Here is a 20,884-nt window from a genome sequence, read left to right as displayed (position 1 = left end):
ACTCTCTCTGTCTCTCTCTCTGACTCTCTCTCTTTCTGTCTCCCTATCTGACTCTGACTCTCTCTCTCTCTGTCTCTCACCCTCTCTCTTTCTGTCTCTATCCTCTATCTATCTCTCTGTCTCTCTATCTGACTCTGTCTCTATCTGACTCTCTCTCTCTATCTGACTCTCTCTGTCTCTCTCTCTATCTGACTCTCTCTCTCTCTCTCTCTCTCACAAACACATACACTTGTACAAATACACAGGCACTCTCACTCTTCCCTTTTAGAGCGGCTCCAGGTGAGAGGTTAAAAGGTTCCTTTGCCAAAGGAGATGGTGATCCCCCCAGACCCCCCCCCCACCCCCTCTTTCACTGTGTACTTTTCCCTGGAGGCAGAAATACCGCCAGCTAATCAATGGCCCCTTGTGATTTTCGCCGCATCGTCTGGCGGGGGGCTATTTTTTGCGCCGTCTGCCTCTGACAGCGCCAAGTTAATGCGAAACACAGCGGTTGGCCAATAAAAGTGACCTATGGGGTCGGGCGACTGGGCGCCTAATGATTTCCCCCTACCTGCCCGTGGTCTTTGAAGGCCAGACTCTCATTCTCTCTGCCGCTTTCACCTCTTGATTGCTCTGAGATTAGTTCCCCCTCACTGCACAGACAGGCAATCACTCCTCTCTTTGTCTCTGTCTCTTTCTCTCGCTCTCTTTCCCTCTTTCTCTGTGTCTCTGTCTCTGTCTGCCTCTCCCTCTCTCTATATCTGACTCTGTCTCTCTGTATCTCTCTCTCTGTCTCTATCTCTCTGTCTCTCTATTTGTGTCTATCTCTGTCTCTCTCAGTCTCTCTCTCTGTCTCTCTCTTTCTCTCTCTCTCTGTCTCTCTCTCTGTCTCTTTGTCTCTCTCTCTGCCTCTCTATGTCTCTCTCTTTGGCTCTATCTCTCTGTGTGTGTCTCTCTCTCTCTCTCTCTCTCTCTCTCTCTCTCTCTCTCTCTCTCGTAGTGTTAACATGTTATCTTGATGATAGTTCAGACATTGTTGCTTTAAAGTCCACAGAGCTGCTTAGCAGGAGAGTTAAGAGACTTGTTTTTATCATTATTCCAGCGGAAGACGAGTTGTCTCGGTCCAATTAGGGATGTTTAAAAAAAAAATTGTTTAGCCCTCACAGCAGAATAATAAGTGAATCCCCAGCGTGTTTCTGAAGGCAGTGTTCATACTGTGTTAGTGAACCCCCAGGGTGTTTCTGAAGGCATCGTTCATACCGTGTTAGTGACAGCCTAATAAGACCACTCTCTTGGATGAATTGCCTCTATGGTATAAATGGCCCACTTAATGCAGGTGGTGTGTTCCTCTGTGGCAAACGAGGGCAGAAACACCTGGATATACAGACTGCTCACTGCAGAGCTGCTCCCTTCATCAAGATACAGTGAGAAAACACCATCCTAAAATACACATGTCGCTTTCCACACCTGTTTTACACAACAACCTTGCATCTCTTTCCTTTTCCAATAAAAAGAGAATCCCCTCCATGCAGAAGCCATGTGTGTGGGGTTTGTTTTAAAGCTGCATGTCAGATGGGTTGGGCTTGTTTGAAAGATGTGTAGGGCTTGTTTTATAGATGGGTTGGGCTTGTTTCAAATATGGGTGGGGCTTGTTTTAAAGATGGGTTGGGCTATTGGCTACAACGCTGACCAATAATTTTCGCCATCAGCAGATGATTGGCCATTCTGGAGAGTTGGGAGTCCGGGGTGGTCATCTGACGCGCGGCACGTAAAAAGACGCTCGCCTGACATCGTCATGTAACTCGAGAACCGAAGCATGGATTTGGTCGAGTGAGGTGGCGTTCGAACGGTAATTTATATGTTCGGCGAAATATGCAGCCTGAGCCGCTAGACGCTCGCAACGTGTCGTGACTTTTGTGCGTTCCGCGCACGGGCACGTCGGGACTTATACGTCCCGGTGCACGTTATGTGGTTAAAGATGGGCGTGCTTGTTTTAAAGATGGGTGGGGCTTGTTTTAAAGATGGGTGGGGCTTGTTTTAAAGATGGTTGGGGCTTGTTTTAAAGATGGGTGGGGCTTGCCACACAGGGCTGCAGTGCAACATTTATTTAGACTTTGTACCCTACAACTACCAAGTAAAGAAAATGTGTCAGACAGTATGCCTATTAGGGGTGGGGGTAAAATCGATACGTAGTAGTATCGCGATACTTTGCGTGGCGATACTGTATCGATACAGGGACACCAAGTATCGATATTTAATTATTTATAAAAAAAAATTCAATATGACTGTAATACAAACAGTTCAGTTTGTCAGGTACATGCAACACAGATTACAGTGTTGACAATCTGTCTGCTTGAGAAAATACCATGTTCTGCAATAAAAATTATTGAAGTGAGATGAACAGACTGAACTTTATTTTATTAGATAAAACATGTTGACAAAGTTTTACTTTGCAGTTGAAAAAAGGTAATAAATCGCAATATATCGCAATATTAATATCGCAATACTCAGCTTATCGCAATATATTTAGTATCGCAATACTATCGTATCATGACTAGGGATGGGTACCGAATTCGGTACTTTTAAAGGTACTTACCGAAACACGTCGGTACTACAGAGTATCGATTCACGTGAGATACAAAAAATAAAAATCTTTTCTTTTCATGTCAACGTTCACACATACAATATACGCTTACCTAGGATTTGACTTGATTCAACAACAAAGCAGTCGGGGCAATGGCAAGCCGAAAACGGTCGAAAGTGTAGTTATTTGAAGTTTGGATTTTTTTTTCTTTTGACAGAGGTAGGTCAATTACATTTTTAGAGACTAAAGTACCGAAAAAAGGTACCGTTGGGTACCGGTATCGATTCATGTATCGGTTCAAATGTGAAAGGTACCCATCCCTATTCGTGACTCAAGTATCGTGATAGTATCGTATCGTGAGGCCTCTGGTGATCCCCACCCCTAATGCCTATACCGTAGTCCTATTCCTATTGCTATTATCTAGTCTTACTAGATTGAATATTGAATATCCAGTCAGATATATATGTAGTGTTGGTTCAATGTGCCTCATCCTCTGAACATCACATAATAGCACACAAGTAGTTCAACAAACCTGGGAGATGCAGGAGCCACACATTTCTTCTCTCTCTCTCACAGAGCAAACAAACATGCCTACATTAACAGTAGATGACAGAGTACAGCAACTTGCAATGGGCCTGGTCTACAAGATACACTACGCGACCAAGGTACCCATGTACATGTCAAAATACTTCCCAATGGTCAGTGAATACCACGATCACAACACCAGAGGGAGCTCCACAAATCATGTAAAACCCAGATTCGGCTCAAACAAGGGACTAAACACGTTTCGCAATTATGCCACATCAATGTGGAACGCCCTGCCTAAAGCTGTAAAGGAATGTGAATCACTACCCACCTTCAAAAACACTCTCAAAAAACACCTACGTGAGACTGCAATTCGAAACTGGCCCCTACAAATGTCCTAACCTAGTTGTACAGTAAATGACCAAGTAAGGCTTTGTCAATATTCCAATGTACAGTGTAAAATGTGTGTGTGTCCCCTTCCCAACCCCCCCCCCCCCCCCCCACCTCCAATGTACAGCCCTCACCCAACCCCACCCAACCCCACCCCACCCAACCAACCTCCTCCAATGTACAGTTTCTATGCCAAATGTATATACACTCCTTTTCTGGACACTTTTGTATCACAAACAGTACTGTATTTGCAAATCTGATATGTCATAAATGTATAGATGTAGCAGTACTGTCTATCTGTATGTCATGTATGTCATATATGTCCTGATGAATTGAAAATGGGGGACCCTGATGTAAACAAGGCGAAAGTCTTTCTCTGGTCTGCATCCCCTTAACAATTGTATGTATTGAGCTGTACTGTACTGTACCCATTCTGCAATCTGTTAATAAACTTTTCAATCAATCAATCAATAACAAATATGGAGACCATCTACTGTAATTCCTCTAATAGTAACCGGTATTCAATTAAAAACCGGGTCTCTATTAATGACCGGGTGCGCTGTTGAGCTAAGCAATTATAAGCCGGCCTCCTAATACAAGACGGGTTTCATGTATACCGGTATTAGAGTAATTACGGTATTTCCCTCAACGGATTTACCATAGGCAATATATTTTGTTATTGTTATATGCTGGCCTGGCTGTGCAGTAAATACCATATAATGGTATGGTGTTAATGTTTACCAAGAGAGTAAGCCTACCTCAGAATTGTATAAAACGAAGTTATTATTATTATTATTATAATAATAATTATTATTATTATTATTATTATTATTATTATTATTATTATTATTATTATTATTATTATTATTATTATTATTATACCAATATTGTGATTGCACTATTTTACTTTATTTAACTTTTTTTGACCACCTGTAATTGCACTGTTTACTACCGTATTTCATACAGTACTTTGTTTCAATAAATGAACCCAGTACATTTTACTGGGTTCAAACTGACACAAAATGTTGATTTATTCATTATGATCTGTTTGAAAATTAGAAATATAGGCCTCTCTCTTATACATGCCTCCTCCTAATACAAGCCTGGTATCCGCTACAGTTGAAACAAATACAAGCCGGGGTTACTATTAGAGGAATTACGGTATATTACCATTAATTATAATTACTGGTATACAAACACGCACACAACATATCATCCCCTGTTTGTGTTAATTGTTGCTTTTTATTCCTTTATGCTGTGGAGCTGTTATGGGAAATATTATGTTTCATCCTATTACATCATTTGTACAGCTTACTGGGCCTATTAGCACTCTAGTGTACAGACAGAATGTTATAGCTCTGTTAAATACATATTCTCTGTACAGCCTTGACTAGTTAATATAGTTAATTAGTATACAGTTTCTCAGACACTAACGGTGTTCTTAAAAACAACGACCAAGGCCCAGGACAGTTTGTCTTAGATATTTTCTTTCACTGTCTTGGCGAATTTATCATCTTTGTTAACACTTTCAGCGCCAATCACGTAATGTAAAAAATTTTGGTCGTTTTTTCTTTTTCTCGATTTTAATATCCTATACACTCTCACGGACCTCGGTGTTACCATTGGAACTCATTCGGAGACCTTGAGAGTGCAATACCGGCCGAATCCTGCTAGGTCGCAGTATCGCCTACCCTTTGAAACCTTATTTCACACTGTGTTACATTTTATATGATCCGGGCGGAGAATTTGGATTCAGGCAAGTGAAACGGTTCATGCGAGCAACTTGGAAGCTTGGAACACACTTGATGCATATTTTGTGCCATTTCATGTCAGGGATCAATACTGGAAATCGCAATCGGACAATTGGAATATTCATTTTGGGATACCTCCTAGTAAAGGTAAGGACTATAAGACATAAATCCTACTTTGATCCAACTGATTTCACATCGATCGCAACAATCAACGTATGTAGTATTCAAAACGTATGCTGTTGCTGATTGATTGATTGATTGAAAATTGTATTAACAGATTGCAGAATGGGTACAGTACAGCTCAATACACACAATTGTTAAGGGGATGCAGACCAGAGAAAGACTTTCGTCTTGTTTACATCAGGGTCCCCCATTTTCAATTCATCATAAAATATATGACATACACGACATACAGATAGACAGTACTGCTACATCTATACATTTATGACATACCAGATTTACAAATACAGTGATATAAAAAGAGTCTAAAAAAGAGAGTATATACATTTGACATAGAAACTGTACATTGGAGGAGGTTGGGTAGGTGGGGTGGGGGGGGGGAACTGTACATTGGAGATGGTTGGGTGGGTGGATGGGGGGGGGGTGGGTAGGTGGGGGGAGGGGAAACTGTACAAGCAAAACTGTACATTGGAATATCGACAAAACCGTACTTGGTTCTAAGAAGAGGGTCTCATGTATTATTGGGTTAGGTAATTTACTGTACATTGGAGGGGGTTGGGTTAGGACATTTACAGCGGCCAGTTTCGAATTGCAGTCTCCTGTAGGTGTTCTTTGAGAGTGGTTTTGAAAGTGGGTAGTGATTCACATTCCTTTACAGCTTTGGGTAGGGCGTTCCACATTGATGACAGGAGAGAGATCGTTAGAATAATGAATTTAGTTCCTTCTAAGGCTTTTCAAGGACAATACAGAACTGTTTTCCATCTGGTACAGAGGCTTTGTTTATGGAATAAACAAAGTTTTTCCAAGAAAGGTACCACGTCTGCCAGTGTCGAATTCTTATGATTACGGATTGCATTAACACTTTCAGAGCCCAAGCTTAATCTTGATTTACCGGTTGAATGCCCACCATCCACTTCAATGTTAGCGTTAATAATAAATGTGTCTAATCTGCCCGTCGCTTATCAATGACTCGTACGTATGCACGCTGGGGCCGCAAGCTGAAAATCGATTCTCTGATTTCCTCAAAGCGATCGCGCACACACACACACACACACATAGGGCAAACGCTGAGATCTCAGCGAATACAACTCTGATTATCCCAAGACTGGTAAAATAGATTCCTTACCTCAGATCAGATGTTCTCCAAAAAGATCATTCCAATTCCTGATCGCCATTCCAAAAATTGATCACTACTGTCTACTATCGATTGGCTACTGTGAATATATATTCCAGGCTGATTCCCGTCCCGCGATCACTTCCATGTTGAGCAGACGGCTTGCCAGCTCAGGGAGCCAGCTGGCCCTGCCTCTACATATCACTGATCCCAGGTCAGTCTAAACGACTGACGTGCAGTTTTCAGGGATAGACGATAGGGGCCGCTTTTTTCCATTCTGAGCTGCTGATGGGGCTGGTGTACCAACGGGAGACTCGGTTGATGAAATATGAATTCAGATCACTAATAAAAAAAATTACGATAATTGTCATCGTGGGCATTCAGGCGGGGGCTGATAAAACGTCATATCACGTCGTGGGCACTGAAAGTGTTAAGGGGGATGACAAAGTTGTACAGCCAGTATGAGAAGGTCGACTTCAGAGAGAGAAATAAACGCAGAAACTTCACGAACACAGATGACGAGGTGATACTGGCTGATTACAGAAACATCTAACAATAGTATGGCTCATTTGACAGGCATTGTTTATAGTCCAACATTGACAAACCAGTTAACTTCTATTTTCTACATACTTTAGTTTGTGCGCTATTACACGCTAAACATCACCCCTTTCCAAAACAATCCAGTATTTTTTTATGGATCGTGAGATATGACGTCTTATATGCATATGCCCAAATTGTTCGGGTTGCTCGCCTGAAACTCCAAATATTTCCAAATCAAAGGTATATACCATATATATTATGTTTCTTCACAAAATCACCAAGGGGGGGGGGGGGGGGGGGTCGTTTTACCTCAAAACTACGATCGTTACCAAAAGCATGTTTTAGGTTCGGTAAAAGACAACACTGATCGGTACAAAAGCATGTTTTAGGTTAGGTAAAATAGACATAGAATAGACCTTACCTTAGCCAGAAGGTACTACAAAAAGAATAATCCCAGTGATCCCATCGCGATTGCAATTACTTGTGTATATTAGGCATGGCTATCATACGGGAAACAATAGGTTTGAGGCGATAAAATCTCTGAGCGATTGCTCTGTCCTGATTCCCTCTGAGGGGGAGGAGTTCCTGCAGACACTCCCCACACTAAGGCCATGTCCAGGTCGTTTTAGGCAAAGTATTTGATCGTTTGCACCTTTCTGCCACACGGAACTGCGTTCTGGCAGCCTGAAGACGGTACTTTCTGATACCAGCTCCCAGAATGCGCAATTCTGAAGACGCCCCCCATTGCGTCACCATCTTTACAAGCGATACGCGTCTTCTCCTGAACTGATGACGCGATAGCCCACCTCTCCCTTACCCCGCATAACTATGCTCCTAAATGTGAACTATTGTCTGGATACATACACTGGGCACAGTGGGCAGGGTTTCCATTATCTGGTAATTCCTGTTTTTTTTACCAGAAGAAAATCTGTTGATATTTAAATCTCTGGTCATAATGCCCTGTGAAAATAATTCACTCTTATTTTCCCCCCGTCGACAACAGATTGACATCTCCCTTAATCCGCATGCAAAACCCAGCCAACAAAAAAAGAAACATGATACATATGTCTTATATGTCCAGATATGTCCTGGCTAGAAGTGTTTATTAAACACAACACCGAGAGTTATTATTAAACAACAATGGCATGTACAGAGTAGTTGCGTGTTACAGAAGCTATTGTGCTTGATCGGGATGATGCAACTGTGTGATGCAATACACGATACTAGTGTCACATACTGTAGCTGGCCTTTTTCTGAAAACCCAAGTAGTAGCCAAGCACACTGTTCCATAGCATACCCCTTCAGTTGATCATGACAAATCCTCTCTTACCTTGACGATTAAAAGCCTCCATAATTTAGTAAATAGTATCCCCATGGATGGTGTTGAGCTGTAGCCAGCAAGCTATGCTATGCTACTAAATAGCTAACCAACTAAATACAATAGACAGTGGTATCATGAGGTAACGTTAAATACAGACAACGTTTGCTAGTCGAAAGGACTGGACACAGGTACAGAGAATGGCGCTGCAACGTCCGGCTGCCTTTCTGTTCGCTCCGTCGAGACTGTGCTTACTTTTGTTAATATTTATAGTTTTAAGAGTTTTGTCTGTACCAACAGTAGGTGCATTTAATGTGTATGACCGTCAGTCACTTATAGACATCGGATTACGGGAAACTTACCGATTGGATTACTCACTGGACCAGCTTTCCGAACCGCAACAATGGCCTGAGGAGATTCTCCGGAGAATGGGACCAGAGCCTTTGTTCCTTGATCCCAGGAACAAAGGAACCAGACGGCGTGGGAAGAGAGCTGGGATCCGTAACAGGCTGAGATCCAGACGCCACCGAACGCCATTGCCCAGTATATTGCTAGCCAATGTACAATCAATTGACAATAAACTGGATGACATCCGAGCAAGGATTCAATACCAAAGAGACGTTAGGGACTGCAACGTTCTCTGCTTCACCGAAACGTGGCTCACGCCGGACGTCCCAGATCACGCAATCCAACCAGCTGAACACTTCTTTATCCACCGCAAGGATCGTACAGCAGAGTCCGGTAAACAACGTGGAGGAGGTATTGCCTTCATGTTTAACAACAATTGGAGCGATCCAACTAACGTGAAGGAATTATCCAACCACTGCTGCCCAGACCTGGAATATATAACCATCAAGTGTCGTCCTTTCTTCCTCCCGAGGGAGTTAACGGCGATCATCCTTGTAGGAGTGTATATTCCACCGCAAGCCAGCAACAACGTCGCGCTCTCCAGACTCCACGACGAGGTAAATAGAATACAAGCGGCGAACGTTAACGCCGCCATTTTGGTGCTGGGTGATTTCAATAGCGCCAATCTGAGAAAGGTATTACCTGACTTCTATCAGCATGTGACTTGCAACACCAGAGGCGGTAACATCCTAGATCACTGTTACACGCAATTTAAAGGTGGCTACAAGGCTCATTCTGATAGTGGCTTTGGTAAATCAGATCACGCGTCCATCTTTCTTTCACCAATGTACAAACAGAGAATCAAAAGTACTCCTGTAGTCTCGCGAGAGGTGCAGAAATGGGATTTGACGTCGGGGGAGACGCTCCGGTCTGCGTTTGACTGCACAGACTGGAATGTGTTCCGCGACACAGATAACATTAATGTCTACACGGAGACAGTGCTGGACTATGTTTGTACTTTGGTGGAAGAAACAATCCCCACTACCAAAATGAGAGTTTACCCAAATCAAAAACCCTGGGTAGACAAATCCGTCCGTGAAGCTCTGAGAGAGCGCACCAAAGCATACAACGACGGCCTAGTGGCAGGCAACATGGATGACCACAAGGTGGCGCGATACAACGTAAGGAGGACAGTGTCAGAGGCCAAACGGCGCTACAGGGATAAAATTGAACTCCAGTTTGAACAAGCTGACTCTAGAGCTATGTGGCAGGGGCTCAAAACGATGACAGACTACAAAGGCGCTTCCCACAAACTGAACAGTGACATCTCCTTAGCAAATGACCTCAATACCTTCTATGCGAGGTTTGATGCTGGTAATAACAACACCAGCTCACAAGCCACGGCAATGGGGGGGGGGGGTCGGCTGCTGATGGAGGCGCAGTGTTCAGGGTAACAGAGCATGAGGTGAGGCGGACCTTTAAAAAAGTGAATATCTTCCGGTTACGCTACAACATGTAGCACACGCATTTTGCAATTGCTCCGCTCCCACTAACGCTAATTTCGTTTAAAAACATTATTTGGACAGTAAAGAAAGAGAATAGACCACATCGTATGTATTGTTAAGACCCTCTACTAACCATATCAAAAGACAATATGGTTAAAGGTGGAAAGAAGGCAGAGAAAATAACTACGGCAACTCCAACGGCGCAGGACGTAAAAATACGAGATAGACGCGTCCGAACCGTCGCTGGTTCTGAGCCGACGGCGACAAGCTCCGAGGAGGAGAAGGAAGAGGACAACGTACCGGGATCATCGATTACGGTCCCCGTAAGAGAGTCAATAGAGACCAACATAAAAGAAGGTACAGATTCAAGCTCCGTGAGAGGGAGAGCAGTCAGATTTATGGATTCCAACGTCACTGCATCTATCTACCATTTGCCGTCAACTGAAGTAAGCAGAAATCCACCCGATTTCAACACATTGTCTAACCTGATGGTAGAACAGTCTAACATGATGAAAGAACAGTTAGAACAGTCTAACCAGATGAAAGAACAGATGGTAGAACAGTCCAACCTGATGAAAGAACAGATGGCAGAACAGTCTAACCTGATGAAAGAACAGATTACACACATCAAGGCGCTCGAGGCAAACGTCGAGGCTAAATTCGATCGCATCGAGGCTAAATTCGATCACATCGATGAGAAATTAGAAGAAGTCAAGAAAGCGTTCGATGCACAGTCAGAGCGAATCACGACAGTGGAGATTTCGGTGACAGAAAACACAAAAGCAGTCAAGGCGAACGAAGGTATCATGACAGTGATGGGAGAAGAGATGGAAAAAGTTAAAGATGAATACCGGAGGGAAATAAAATTGCTTAAAAACGAAGTGATGGAGAGGCAACTAGAAACCCATCGTTACCACAGGCGGAATAACATCCGCATAGTGGGGCTTGATGAATCAGTGAACTGCGATGACATCAACTTTCCAAACGAGTTATCAAAGATTTTGAATAACTCCGATCCAAACAAAGTGCCAGAAGTGGAACAAGTTTACAGAATTGGTTCCCAGGGGCAAAATACCAACGGGCCGAGAGTCATCATTGTCACTCTGAGGAAAACTACAACAAGAGATGAAATCATCAAATATGCTCGCAACCAACGTGGGAAGATGAAGTATGGTGATAATCCAATATTTATCTACGAAGATTTGAGCAGAGAGGCCATCATCCGACGTCAACCATACAAAGTTGTGATGCAAAAGCTGTACACAGCCGGCCACAAGCCAAGGCTAGCATATCCGGCGCTGTTATCATACTTGGACAATAACGGCCGCAGGTCAGGTCCATTTACACCCTTCGATGCTGAGGATTTCCTGATTCAAAATGCAGCAAATAACCCAAAGCTTGACGGAAATGCCGGAATCAGTTAAGCCTCTCTCTAAATATATACCAGTGTAGGAATGACTTTATTGTGTTCATCAATGAGGTCATTCCACCAGTGTTGGAATAACATTGCTGTGTTCATCAAAGTAGCAAACGATATGCAAGTCGTCTATAACAATGTTTACTGTGTATAATACGATTCATAATACATTATAATTTCAGTCTCTGGTCTCTGAGGGGACAAATAAATAAATATCAATGCAAAAAGATCTATCTGGAATATTCTGGGTTTATCGCTCAAATGCCCTGGGTCTCTTAGATCATTCTGGAATGTAAAAGAGTCTAGGCACTAGTATATTCTACAACCTTCTAGAATATAAGGCACCATGACAACGAAGTAAAATAGTCTAGGCAATAGTATATTCTACAACCTTCTAGAATATAAGGCACCATGACAACGAAGCATACAACTCTAACAATAACATTCGGTGTGCATACACATAGCATATATAAATTAAATGAAGTGCAATCAGCCCTTAATAATACTTTAAAATTATCCACACATAAACGTATGGGCACAGCAAGGTTATTCTAACAATTTAAGTAATCACTCCATTAAAGGCACATTGAAGCGCTAAAAGGCGCTGCTTTTCTATCTTATCTAATCAGTTAAATCGGTTCTAGTGGCTTCTCCACGTTGATAATTATTTATCTCTTATTCATTATCTATATCTTTCCATTGATTTTTATTTTATTAAATTTTTTCTTCTCATCACCCTATATTTTTTAAATATAATTTAACTTACATTGTTCTTTTCCAATGTTCTTCACATTAAGGTGTCAATATTACTATATATTTTTTAAATATATTGTAACTTACATTATTCTTTTCCAATGTTCTTCACATTAAGTGTCAATACTGATCTACAATCTTTTCCTTTTTTTTTTTTCCCTCACACGTTGGTGGAGGGTTCAAAGGAATATGTCGATAAAGGTTTATTCTCTTTTTATTTTATTTTTTATTTTTATCTTTAGTTATTTATCACAATACTTCATTACAGTAAGGGAAGGTGCAAGACCAAAAGCGACATTCTATTGCAATAGAATGGAAATGTTAGATCCTATGGCAATGAGCATAGGAAAATTAGGATTACAATGCTCAGGTTGGGCAATCCGGTGGACCATGGGAGAAAGTCAATCGCGGAGGATGTGTTCTTGGAACACAGGCATGTTCGACTTTCTGGGAGAGGGGAAAATAGGGGATTTTTATTTGTATATATATATGTTTTTAAGCTCAGCTCTCAACGGGACCTCATTAATTGGATGTGCATCTATTGTAGCTTCATACTCCAGAAACATTACCAAAAACTACACGAAAACATGCATAGACTATGGCTAGTTTGAATATAATGGTATGGAACACCGGTGGGATAAACAAACAACACAAGCGCAAAAGCGTGCTTACACTGATGAAAAAAGAACATGTGGACGTGGCACTATTAAGCGAAACGCACATTTTAGAGGGAGACATAAATACGTTAGCGGATAACATATACCATAATATTGGTCACTCTTCTTTTGCTACGAGAACTAGAGGGGTAGCCATAGTCGTCAGACGCAAATTAAATATCGAATTGAAAGGGGTATGGTCGGATGCTGAGGGGCGCATAACTATAGCTAGGATTATACACAATAACAGGAAAATTGCATTGGCAGCGGTATATGCCCCGAATTTGTACGAAGTGGGTTTCTTCACTTCACTAACAGGAGAAATGTTAAACCATCCCGAGTACTCATACATAATAGGTGCGGATTTTAATGCCATTTGGAACCCAAGGATGGACAAAACTTACCTTTCCTTCTCCAGCGAACAAAAGAATTCATCTAAAGCATTAAAAGATTGGTCAAAATCAACAGGAGTAACTGATTTATGGCGTTCACTTAACCCCTTGACCCGCAAGTACTCCTGTCGTTCGGCGAGACACAACACACTATCCAGAATTGATTACGTCTTTGCATCCCCGAGAATATTTGATAAATACGAAGTGGAAATGACACCCAATGCGCTATCAGATCACTGCTACTTAATCCTGAAAGCAACATTTGGTACATTATCTACCCGGGCCCCAAGATGGCGTTTTAATTCGATGCTGCTTAACAACAAGGAATTCATTACACAAATTAAAGAAGCTCTCACAGTATTCCTACAAGTTAATGCTAACTCGGTGCAAGATCCCAGAATATTATGGATGTCGGTAAAGAGTATGATCAAGGATTTCTCGGATAGATTTACCTCCATATTGCGCAAAAATCAAAACACAAAACTGTCTGAAAAAGAAACGCTTTACTCAACGCTTTTTAATTCTTTAAAATACAACAACTCTACTAGACTAGATAACCAAGTTAACATTCTAAAGACCGAGATCAAAGCAATTTACAGACAAAAATCGGAATTGCAAATACGCAGCACTAGACAACAGCAGTACTTCCAAGGTTCTAAACCTAGTCACCTTTTAGCCATGCGACTAAGAATTAATGCAAAATTTGCAGATATAACTGCCATTAGGAAACAACAAACTCTAGTAACAGAACCCAAAATAATAAACGATACATTCAAAGAATTCTACTCCGATTTATATAACTCAGAAACGACCTTTGATCAAGACAAATTAGACACATATCTTAATCAAATTACTCTCCCTAAACTTACAGATGAAGACGCTAAACAGTTAGAAGTACCGATCACATTAGAAGAACTCAAGAAGGCCATATCCGGAATGAAAAACGGCAAAGCTCCGGGAATTGACGGTATCCCATCAGAAATGTACATTTCTTGCTGGGACATATTTGGACCCTTATTACTAAATATGATCTTATACTCAGTCAAAGAGGGAAGCTTCATCGAACACCAAAATACCGCACTCATTTCAGTTCTTCACAAAAAAGACAAAGACCCCACTGAATGCGGTAGTTACCGTCCTTTAAGCCTCCTCGGAACCGATGTCAAACTGTACTCTAAGATATTAGCCATCAGATTGCAAAAGCATATGACGTCTTTAGTTCATACGGACCAAACAGGCTTCATAAAAGGTCGCCTGATCAATGATAACATAAGGCGAATACTGCACGTACTAGATACAGACAAAGAGGACATCACACCTAAGGCGATACTATCCCTGGATGCTATGAAAGCATTTGACAGGTTGGAATGGTCGTTTCTATGGGCAGTATTGGAAAGGATGGGGTTAGGAAAAGGTTTCATTGATATGATTAAAGTACTATACAAGGACCCATCGGCCATGATTACAACAGGCACAATCATCTCCAAAATCTTTCCGGTATCACGCTCTGCCAGACAGGGTTGCCCTCTTAGTCCCGGACTATTCAATTTATCATTAGAGCCTTTAGCACAATATATAAGACAATCCCAATCCATAGAACCAATCGTAATCAAGGGCACACAACAAAAAATTAGTTTATATGCGGACGACGTAATATTGTTCATGCAAAACCCCAACACCACATTGCCTCATCTGCTCAAGTTGATTGAGAACTTTGGTGATTTATCGGGATTTAAGATAAATTGGCCGAAGTCGGCTTTCCTTCCACTTAACACCCCTGCAAAAAAAGATATAACCCTCCCAGGTGCGATACCGATGGTAAAACATTTCAGATGCCTGGGAGTGGAAATATTCCCCACCATAAGACAAACGGTGAAGCACAATTACACAAAAATACAGAACAAAATCAAGGACGACCTGGACAGGTGGGCAAAACTTAAAAACTCAGTACAGGCAAGGATATCAATAGTTAAGATGGATGTATTACCAAGAATCAATTTCTTCAGCTCAATGCTTCCGTTACCTCCTCCAGAGGGCTACTGGAAAAGATTACAAACCTCCACATACAAATTTATTTGGAATAACAAACCACCTCGCATAAAAAGATCCACCGCACAGAGAAGTAAAGCAGACGGTGGCATGGCAGTCCCAGATTTTTTACAATATTTTAATGCCTTCACATTAAGACCATTGAAGAAGATATGGTTTGACCCCGAGGCTTTGGTATCTTGGAGAAAATTAGAAGAAAACATAGTAGCCCCACAGAGATTGAAAGACATAGCATACACTAAACTTTCAATCAAGCATTGTGAGCGAGAATTTGGCCCAATAATAACCCATGCAATCAGGACATGGCGGGAAACTCAAAGGAAATTTCCTAACAATCAAGTATGGCATAATCACACTCCCATATTCAATAACAATGCTCTCTTAATGGGAAAACGACCTATAAGATTCCCTGTATGGGAAGAAAGAGGCATACACTCATTAGGGGATATTTTTAATAACAAGGGCCTCTGTAGTTATGTCGAAATATGCATAAAGTTTAGCCTCACCGAGTCCACATGGCTTTTTTACATACAGTTAAAACTTTGTATGAGATCCCACGGTGTTCCATTACACATACCAATTGAACACCACAGATACCACAAATTTTTCTATGACAGAAATACATTGGGAGGTTTTGTATCAGGTTTTTATTCACAATTACTAACGTCCTCGTACGAAACCCTTCAACTAGACAATGTCTGGAGGAGGGATATACCAGACCTGGAAAATGACTTTGATTGGCAAGGAGCCTGGGCAAATGTCCGACTTACATCAAGGAACCCGGATCATCAACAAATCAATCTGAACTATATTCACAGGACATACTTGACTCCTATAAGGCTGTGCAAAATGGGGCTTATACAAAACTCCAAATGCTCCCAATGTACAAATGGGGACGAAGGAACATTTATGCACATGTATTGGGACTGCCCACCAGTTAAGACATTCTGGGAAGATGTGTCCCAACAATTATCAATACTCGTATTTTGGAATATACCTGTACACCCCGCTGTATTGCTATTGAATGATGTTTTTGAGTTTGCAGTGAACCCACAACTAAAAAGATTGGTTTTATCGGGTATCACAGTAGCTAAAAAACTGATTGCATCACGTTGGTTTCAACCGGAAAAAATGTGCCGGAAAGTGTGGTTTCTTACATATCTTGATGTGATATATCAAGAAATATCAACAGCAAGAATTCTAGGGCTCAATGAATCCAAAATGTTAATGTGGTTAGAAGTGGTGGAGAGAATAAAAGCTAGCCTATAATGGTGATGTCTGGTTAGGAGTGAGGGATAATGGAGGTACTATCCAAGAGGGGGTCCGGGAGGGGGGGATTTGAGCTGGAGCATATGTGTGTAGGGTTTTAGAAAATAGGTATTCGGGGTATATTATATACTAACATTTATATAATTGTAACTTCGCTGGATATACACGGTATACGGTTAAAATGTTATTATTGACTATTTTTGTTTTATCCTGTTTCTGTACTTGCATATATTTTAACCACCTTTACTGAAAGTTTCATTATACATTGTGTGTTGAGTACTGACTTTTAATAAGTTTTGTTTTGCAATAATAAAAAAAATAAAAAAAAAAAAAAAAAAAAAGTGAATATCAGGAATGCAGCAGGTCCGGACGGCATCCCCGGCCGCGTCCTAAAAGTCTGTGCCGACCAACTGGCCCCAGTATTCACTGACATATTTAACCTGTCCTTAGAACAGGCTGTCATCCCCACCTGCCTGAAGAAGTCCACTATTATCCCTGTACCCAAAAAATCCAAGCCTGCTTGCCTCAACGACTACCGCCCTGTAGCTCTCACCTCCATAGCCATGAAGTGCTTTGAGAAGCTAGTAAAGGGCTACATCTGCTCCTCCCTCCCCATCAACATGGACCCCCTGCAATTTGCATACCGCCCCAACAGGTCCACGGAGGACGCCATAGCCCATGTGCTGCACACAGCAGCATCACACCTGGACAAGAGGCAGGGGAACTATGTGAGAATGCTATTCATCGACTACAGCTCGGCATTCAATACCATAGTCCCCTCCATACTCATAGCCAAGCTCGGGGACCTGGGCTTGAACTATGACCTCTGCCAGTGGGTCTTGGACTTCCTGACTGGCAGACCCCAGGTGGTGAGAGCAGGCAACTGCACCTCCTCATCCATCACCCTCAACATAGGGGCCCCCCAGGGCTGTGTTCTGAGTCCCCTCCTCTACTCCCTGTACACACACGACTGTGTGGCTCAGCGGAGTAGCAATACAATCATCAAATTTGCTGACGACACAGTGGTGGTGGGCCTGATCTCTGCCAACGACGAGAGGGCCTACCTGGAAGAGGTCAAGGTCCTGGCGGGATGGTGCCAGGAAAACAGCCTCTCCCTGAACGTCAGCAAAACAAATGAGATGATTGTGGACTTCAGGAGGTCGGGGGTCAAGGACTACAGCCCCCTCAGCATCGACGGGGCACCAGTTGAGAGAGTCAACAGCTTTAAGTACCTCGGAGCCTACATATCCGAGGACTTGACATGGACCACACACATTGACAGTGTTGTGAAGAAGGCACGACAACGCCTCTACTTCCTCAGGCGCCTAAGGAAGTTCCAAGTCAGTCAGAAGATCCTTAAGAACTTCTACTCATGTACAATAGAGAGCATCTTGACCGGCAACATCACCTCCTGGTTTGGGAATAGCACTGCACAAGACCGAAGCAGACTACAAAGAGTGACACGTTCAGCCGAACGCACAATTGGAGGGGGGCTCCCCACCCTCCAGAACATTTACAACAAGCGTTGCAAGGGCAAGGCTAAGAGAATCATTAAAGACTCCAGTCACCCGAACAACTGCCTCTTTGAACTGCTGCGGTCAGGCAAGCGATACCGGAGTCTCAAGGCGAGCACAGAAAGACTCAGAAGAAGCTTCTATCCCCAGGCCATCAGGCTGCTAAACGAATAATGAACACTACACAACAACAACCACCAAACGCACATAGCACACACATCCACACGCACACACTCACTTTAAACAAACACACTGTAGCACCCACTCCACACACTTTATAGCACACACCCACTTTAAACAAACACACTGTAGCACCCACTCCCCACACTTTATATTTATTGATGAAGGATTGCACTACAACTCGTACACCTTACTGTAAATTGTACCTAAATTGTACCTCATCCCATTTCTGCTTTGCACTATATAGTACTGTACATTAGTACACTGCATAGTATTGTATATTATATGGTAACTCAGAACATTGTACATATGTCTATACCGAACACTGTGTCCTCATTTTCTTCTTCTAAATTACATGCTATACTATGTTATTTGATACTATCTTGTCTAGCACAGTCTCTGGAGCGTAACAGTAAGAAGCATTTTGTATGAAAGTATTCTGTACTTCTGTATGACAACTATTAAAGAAACTTGAAACTTGAAAACTTGAAACTACAAGTTAAACATCAATCAATTACTTTAATAAAACACAGGTAGTTTGAGCCGCGGTCTCTCTCTCTCTCTCTCCACTCCCAAACGTACTGTAGTAGGTAGTTGCGCTGCGGTGTGTGCCTCTGGAAAACTAGGTCAGCTCAAAAGCACAAAACCAGACGGCACAACAACACTTCCGGTCGGGGGTTTTCAAAATAAAAGAAACAGGAAAGACATTTATTTTGTAAATTTGTGGCACGCACTCATTATCTTGAGACGTTTTCGTTTTTACGGAAAGCTTAAAACGAAAAAGATCAAAATCGTTTTAGTCTGGACAAGGCCTAAAGTGGTCCCACACTAAACTATCCCAGTTCAAAAGGTAGGCGATACTGCCACCTGGCTGGATTCGATCGTCATTGCAATTTTACCGTAGGCAGCGGTGCAAGGGAGATACAGGGAGGTCCGCGGTTAGAATGGGGCTCAAAGGGAAAAGATCAAAGATATAAAAATGAGAAAACACGTTTTTGGCGCTCAAGCGTTGGCGACAAAACACGAGTGTACTTGTTTTTGGCACCCAATGAGTTAACAAGACCCTATTATCTGTGCCTGGTCACAAATATTCCACAACAGAGCAAACGGAGAGTAAGAATCCCATTGTACTTGTTGCATATGGCAAATCTGAATCTGAATGTATACATGTCTTGTGAACAAAAGGAATGTATAGGATTCAGTTATGAATATATAACTCATGACAGCCTGATTTTCTGATGTGATTATAAAGCGCTTACTGTATAATACGATCATGATACCTTAATGCTTCATGACCCATATATCTATATATTCACGTGTGTACACACACACACACACACACACACACACACACACACACACACACTACAGTCATTCTAAGGACGCTCCAGTGGCTGTGTAATCCTGCTCCTGTGTGGTGATTTAGGGCAGGTATTATCAGGGAGTTATAGGTCATTGTCTAATTGGAGAGCAGTGGCGGTCTCATTTCCAGCCTTCCTGACCTTTTCCAGCGCTGCCAACGCTGAGGATGGCTGAGCTATTCAGCCCAAAGTAATGACCTGCCCCGACGTTCTCGCTCTCTCTCTCTCACTCACTCCTTCTCCTCTTACTTGCGTCCTCTCTCGCTCACTCCCTTCACTCGCAGATACACTTCCACGCCGTTCCCCTTTTCTCTCTTCGTCACCCTCTCTCTCTCTCTCTCTCTCTCTCTCTCTCTCTCTCTCGTTCTCTCACTCTCTCACTCACTCTTTCACTCACTCTTTCACTCTCAGTTCTCAGTGATTCTCTCTCACTCCTCTTATCCGTCTCTCTCACTCTGCAGGTCAGGCAGAGGGAGTGTGTGTCGCTCGCCCACATGATGGAGATGACTCCTCCTTCCCTCTGTACCCTGGCCTCAAGTTCTGCGCCAGCAGACACACTGAGAGAATCTACCTCTACACCAAGGTATCTATAACACAGAGAGAGAGAATCTACCTCTACACCAAGGTATCTATAACACAGAGAGATAATCTACCTCTACACCAAGGTATCTATAACACACAGAGAGAATCTAGCTCTACACCAAGATATCTATAACACAGAGAGATAGAATCTACCTCTACACCAAGGTATCTATAACACACAGAGAGAGAATCTAGCTCTACACCAATGTATCTATAACACAGAGCGAGAGAATCTAGCTCTACACCAAGGTATCTATAACACACACAGAGAATCTAGCTCTACACCAAGGTATCTATAACACAGAGAGAATCTAGCTCTACACCAAGGTATCTATAACACAGAGAGAGAATCTACCTCTACACCAAGGTATCTATAACACAGAGAGAGAGAATCTACCTCTACACCAAGGTATCTATAACACGGAGAGATAATCTACCTCTACACCACGGTATCTATAACACAGAGATAATCTACCT

At 42.3% G+C, this 20,884-nt stretch overlaps 1 protein-coding gene across 1 annotated transcript in view; it reads left to right on the top strand.

The window, feature by feature from the left end:
- The window catches only part of zranb3 (zinc finger, RAN-binding domain containing 3), a 202,725-nt gene that overhangs the window by 119,125 nt on the left and 62,716 nt on the right, over window positions 1–20,884 (top strand). Inside the window, exon 18 of the mRNA XM_084315238.1 lies at window positions 20,287–20,408. Coding sequence (XP_084171364.1) covers window positions 20,287–20,408 — 122 coding nt within the window. The remainder of the gene's footprint in view (window positions 1–20,286; window positions 20,409–20,884) is intronic.

Source organism: Notolepis coatsorum, assembly GCF_963971535.1.
Source record: "Notolepis coatsorum genome assembly, chromosome: 1".
NCBI classification, from domain to species: domain Eukaryota; kingdom Metazoa; phylum Chordata; class Actinopteri; order Aulopiformes; family Paralepididae; genus Notolepis; species Notolepis coatsorum.
This window is presented reverse-complemented; position numbering and strand designations above follow the sequence as displayed.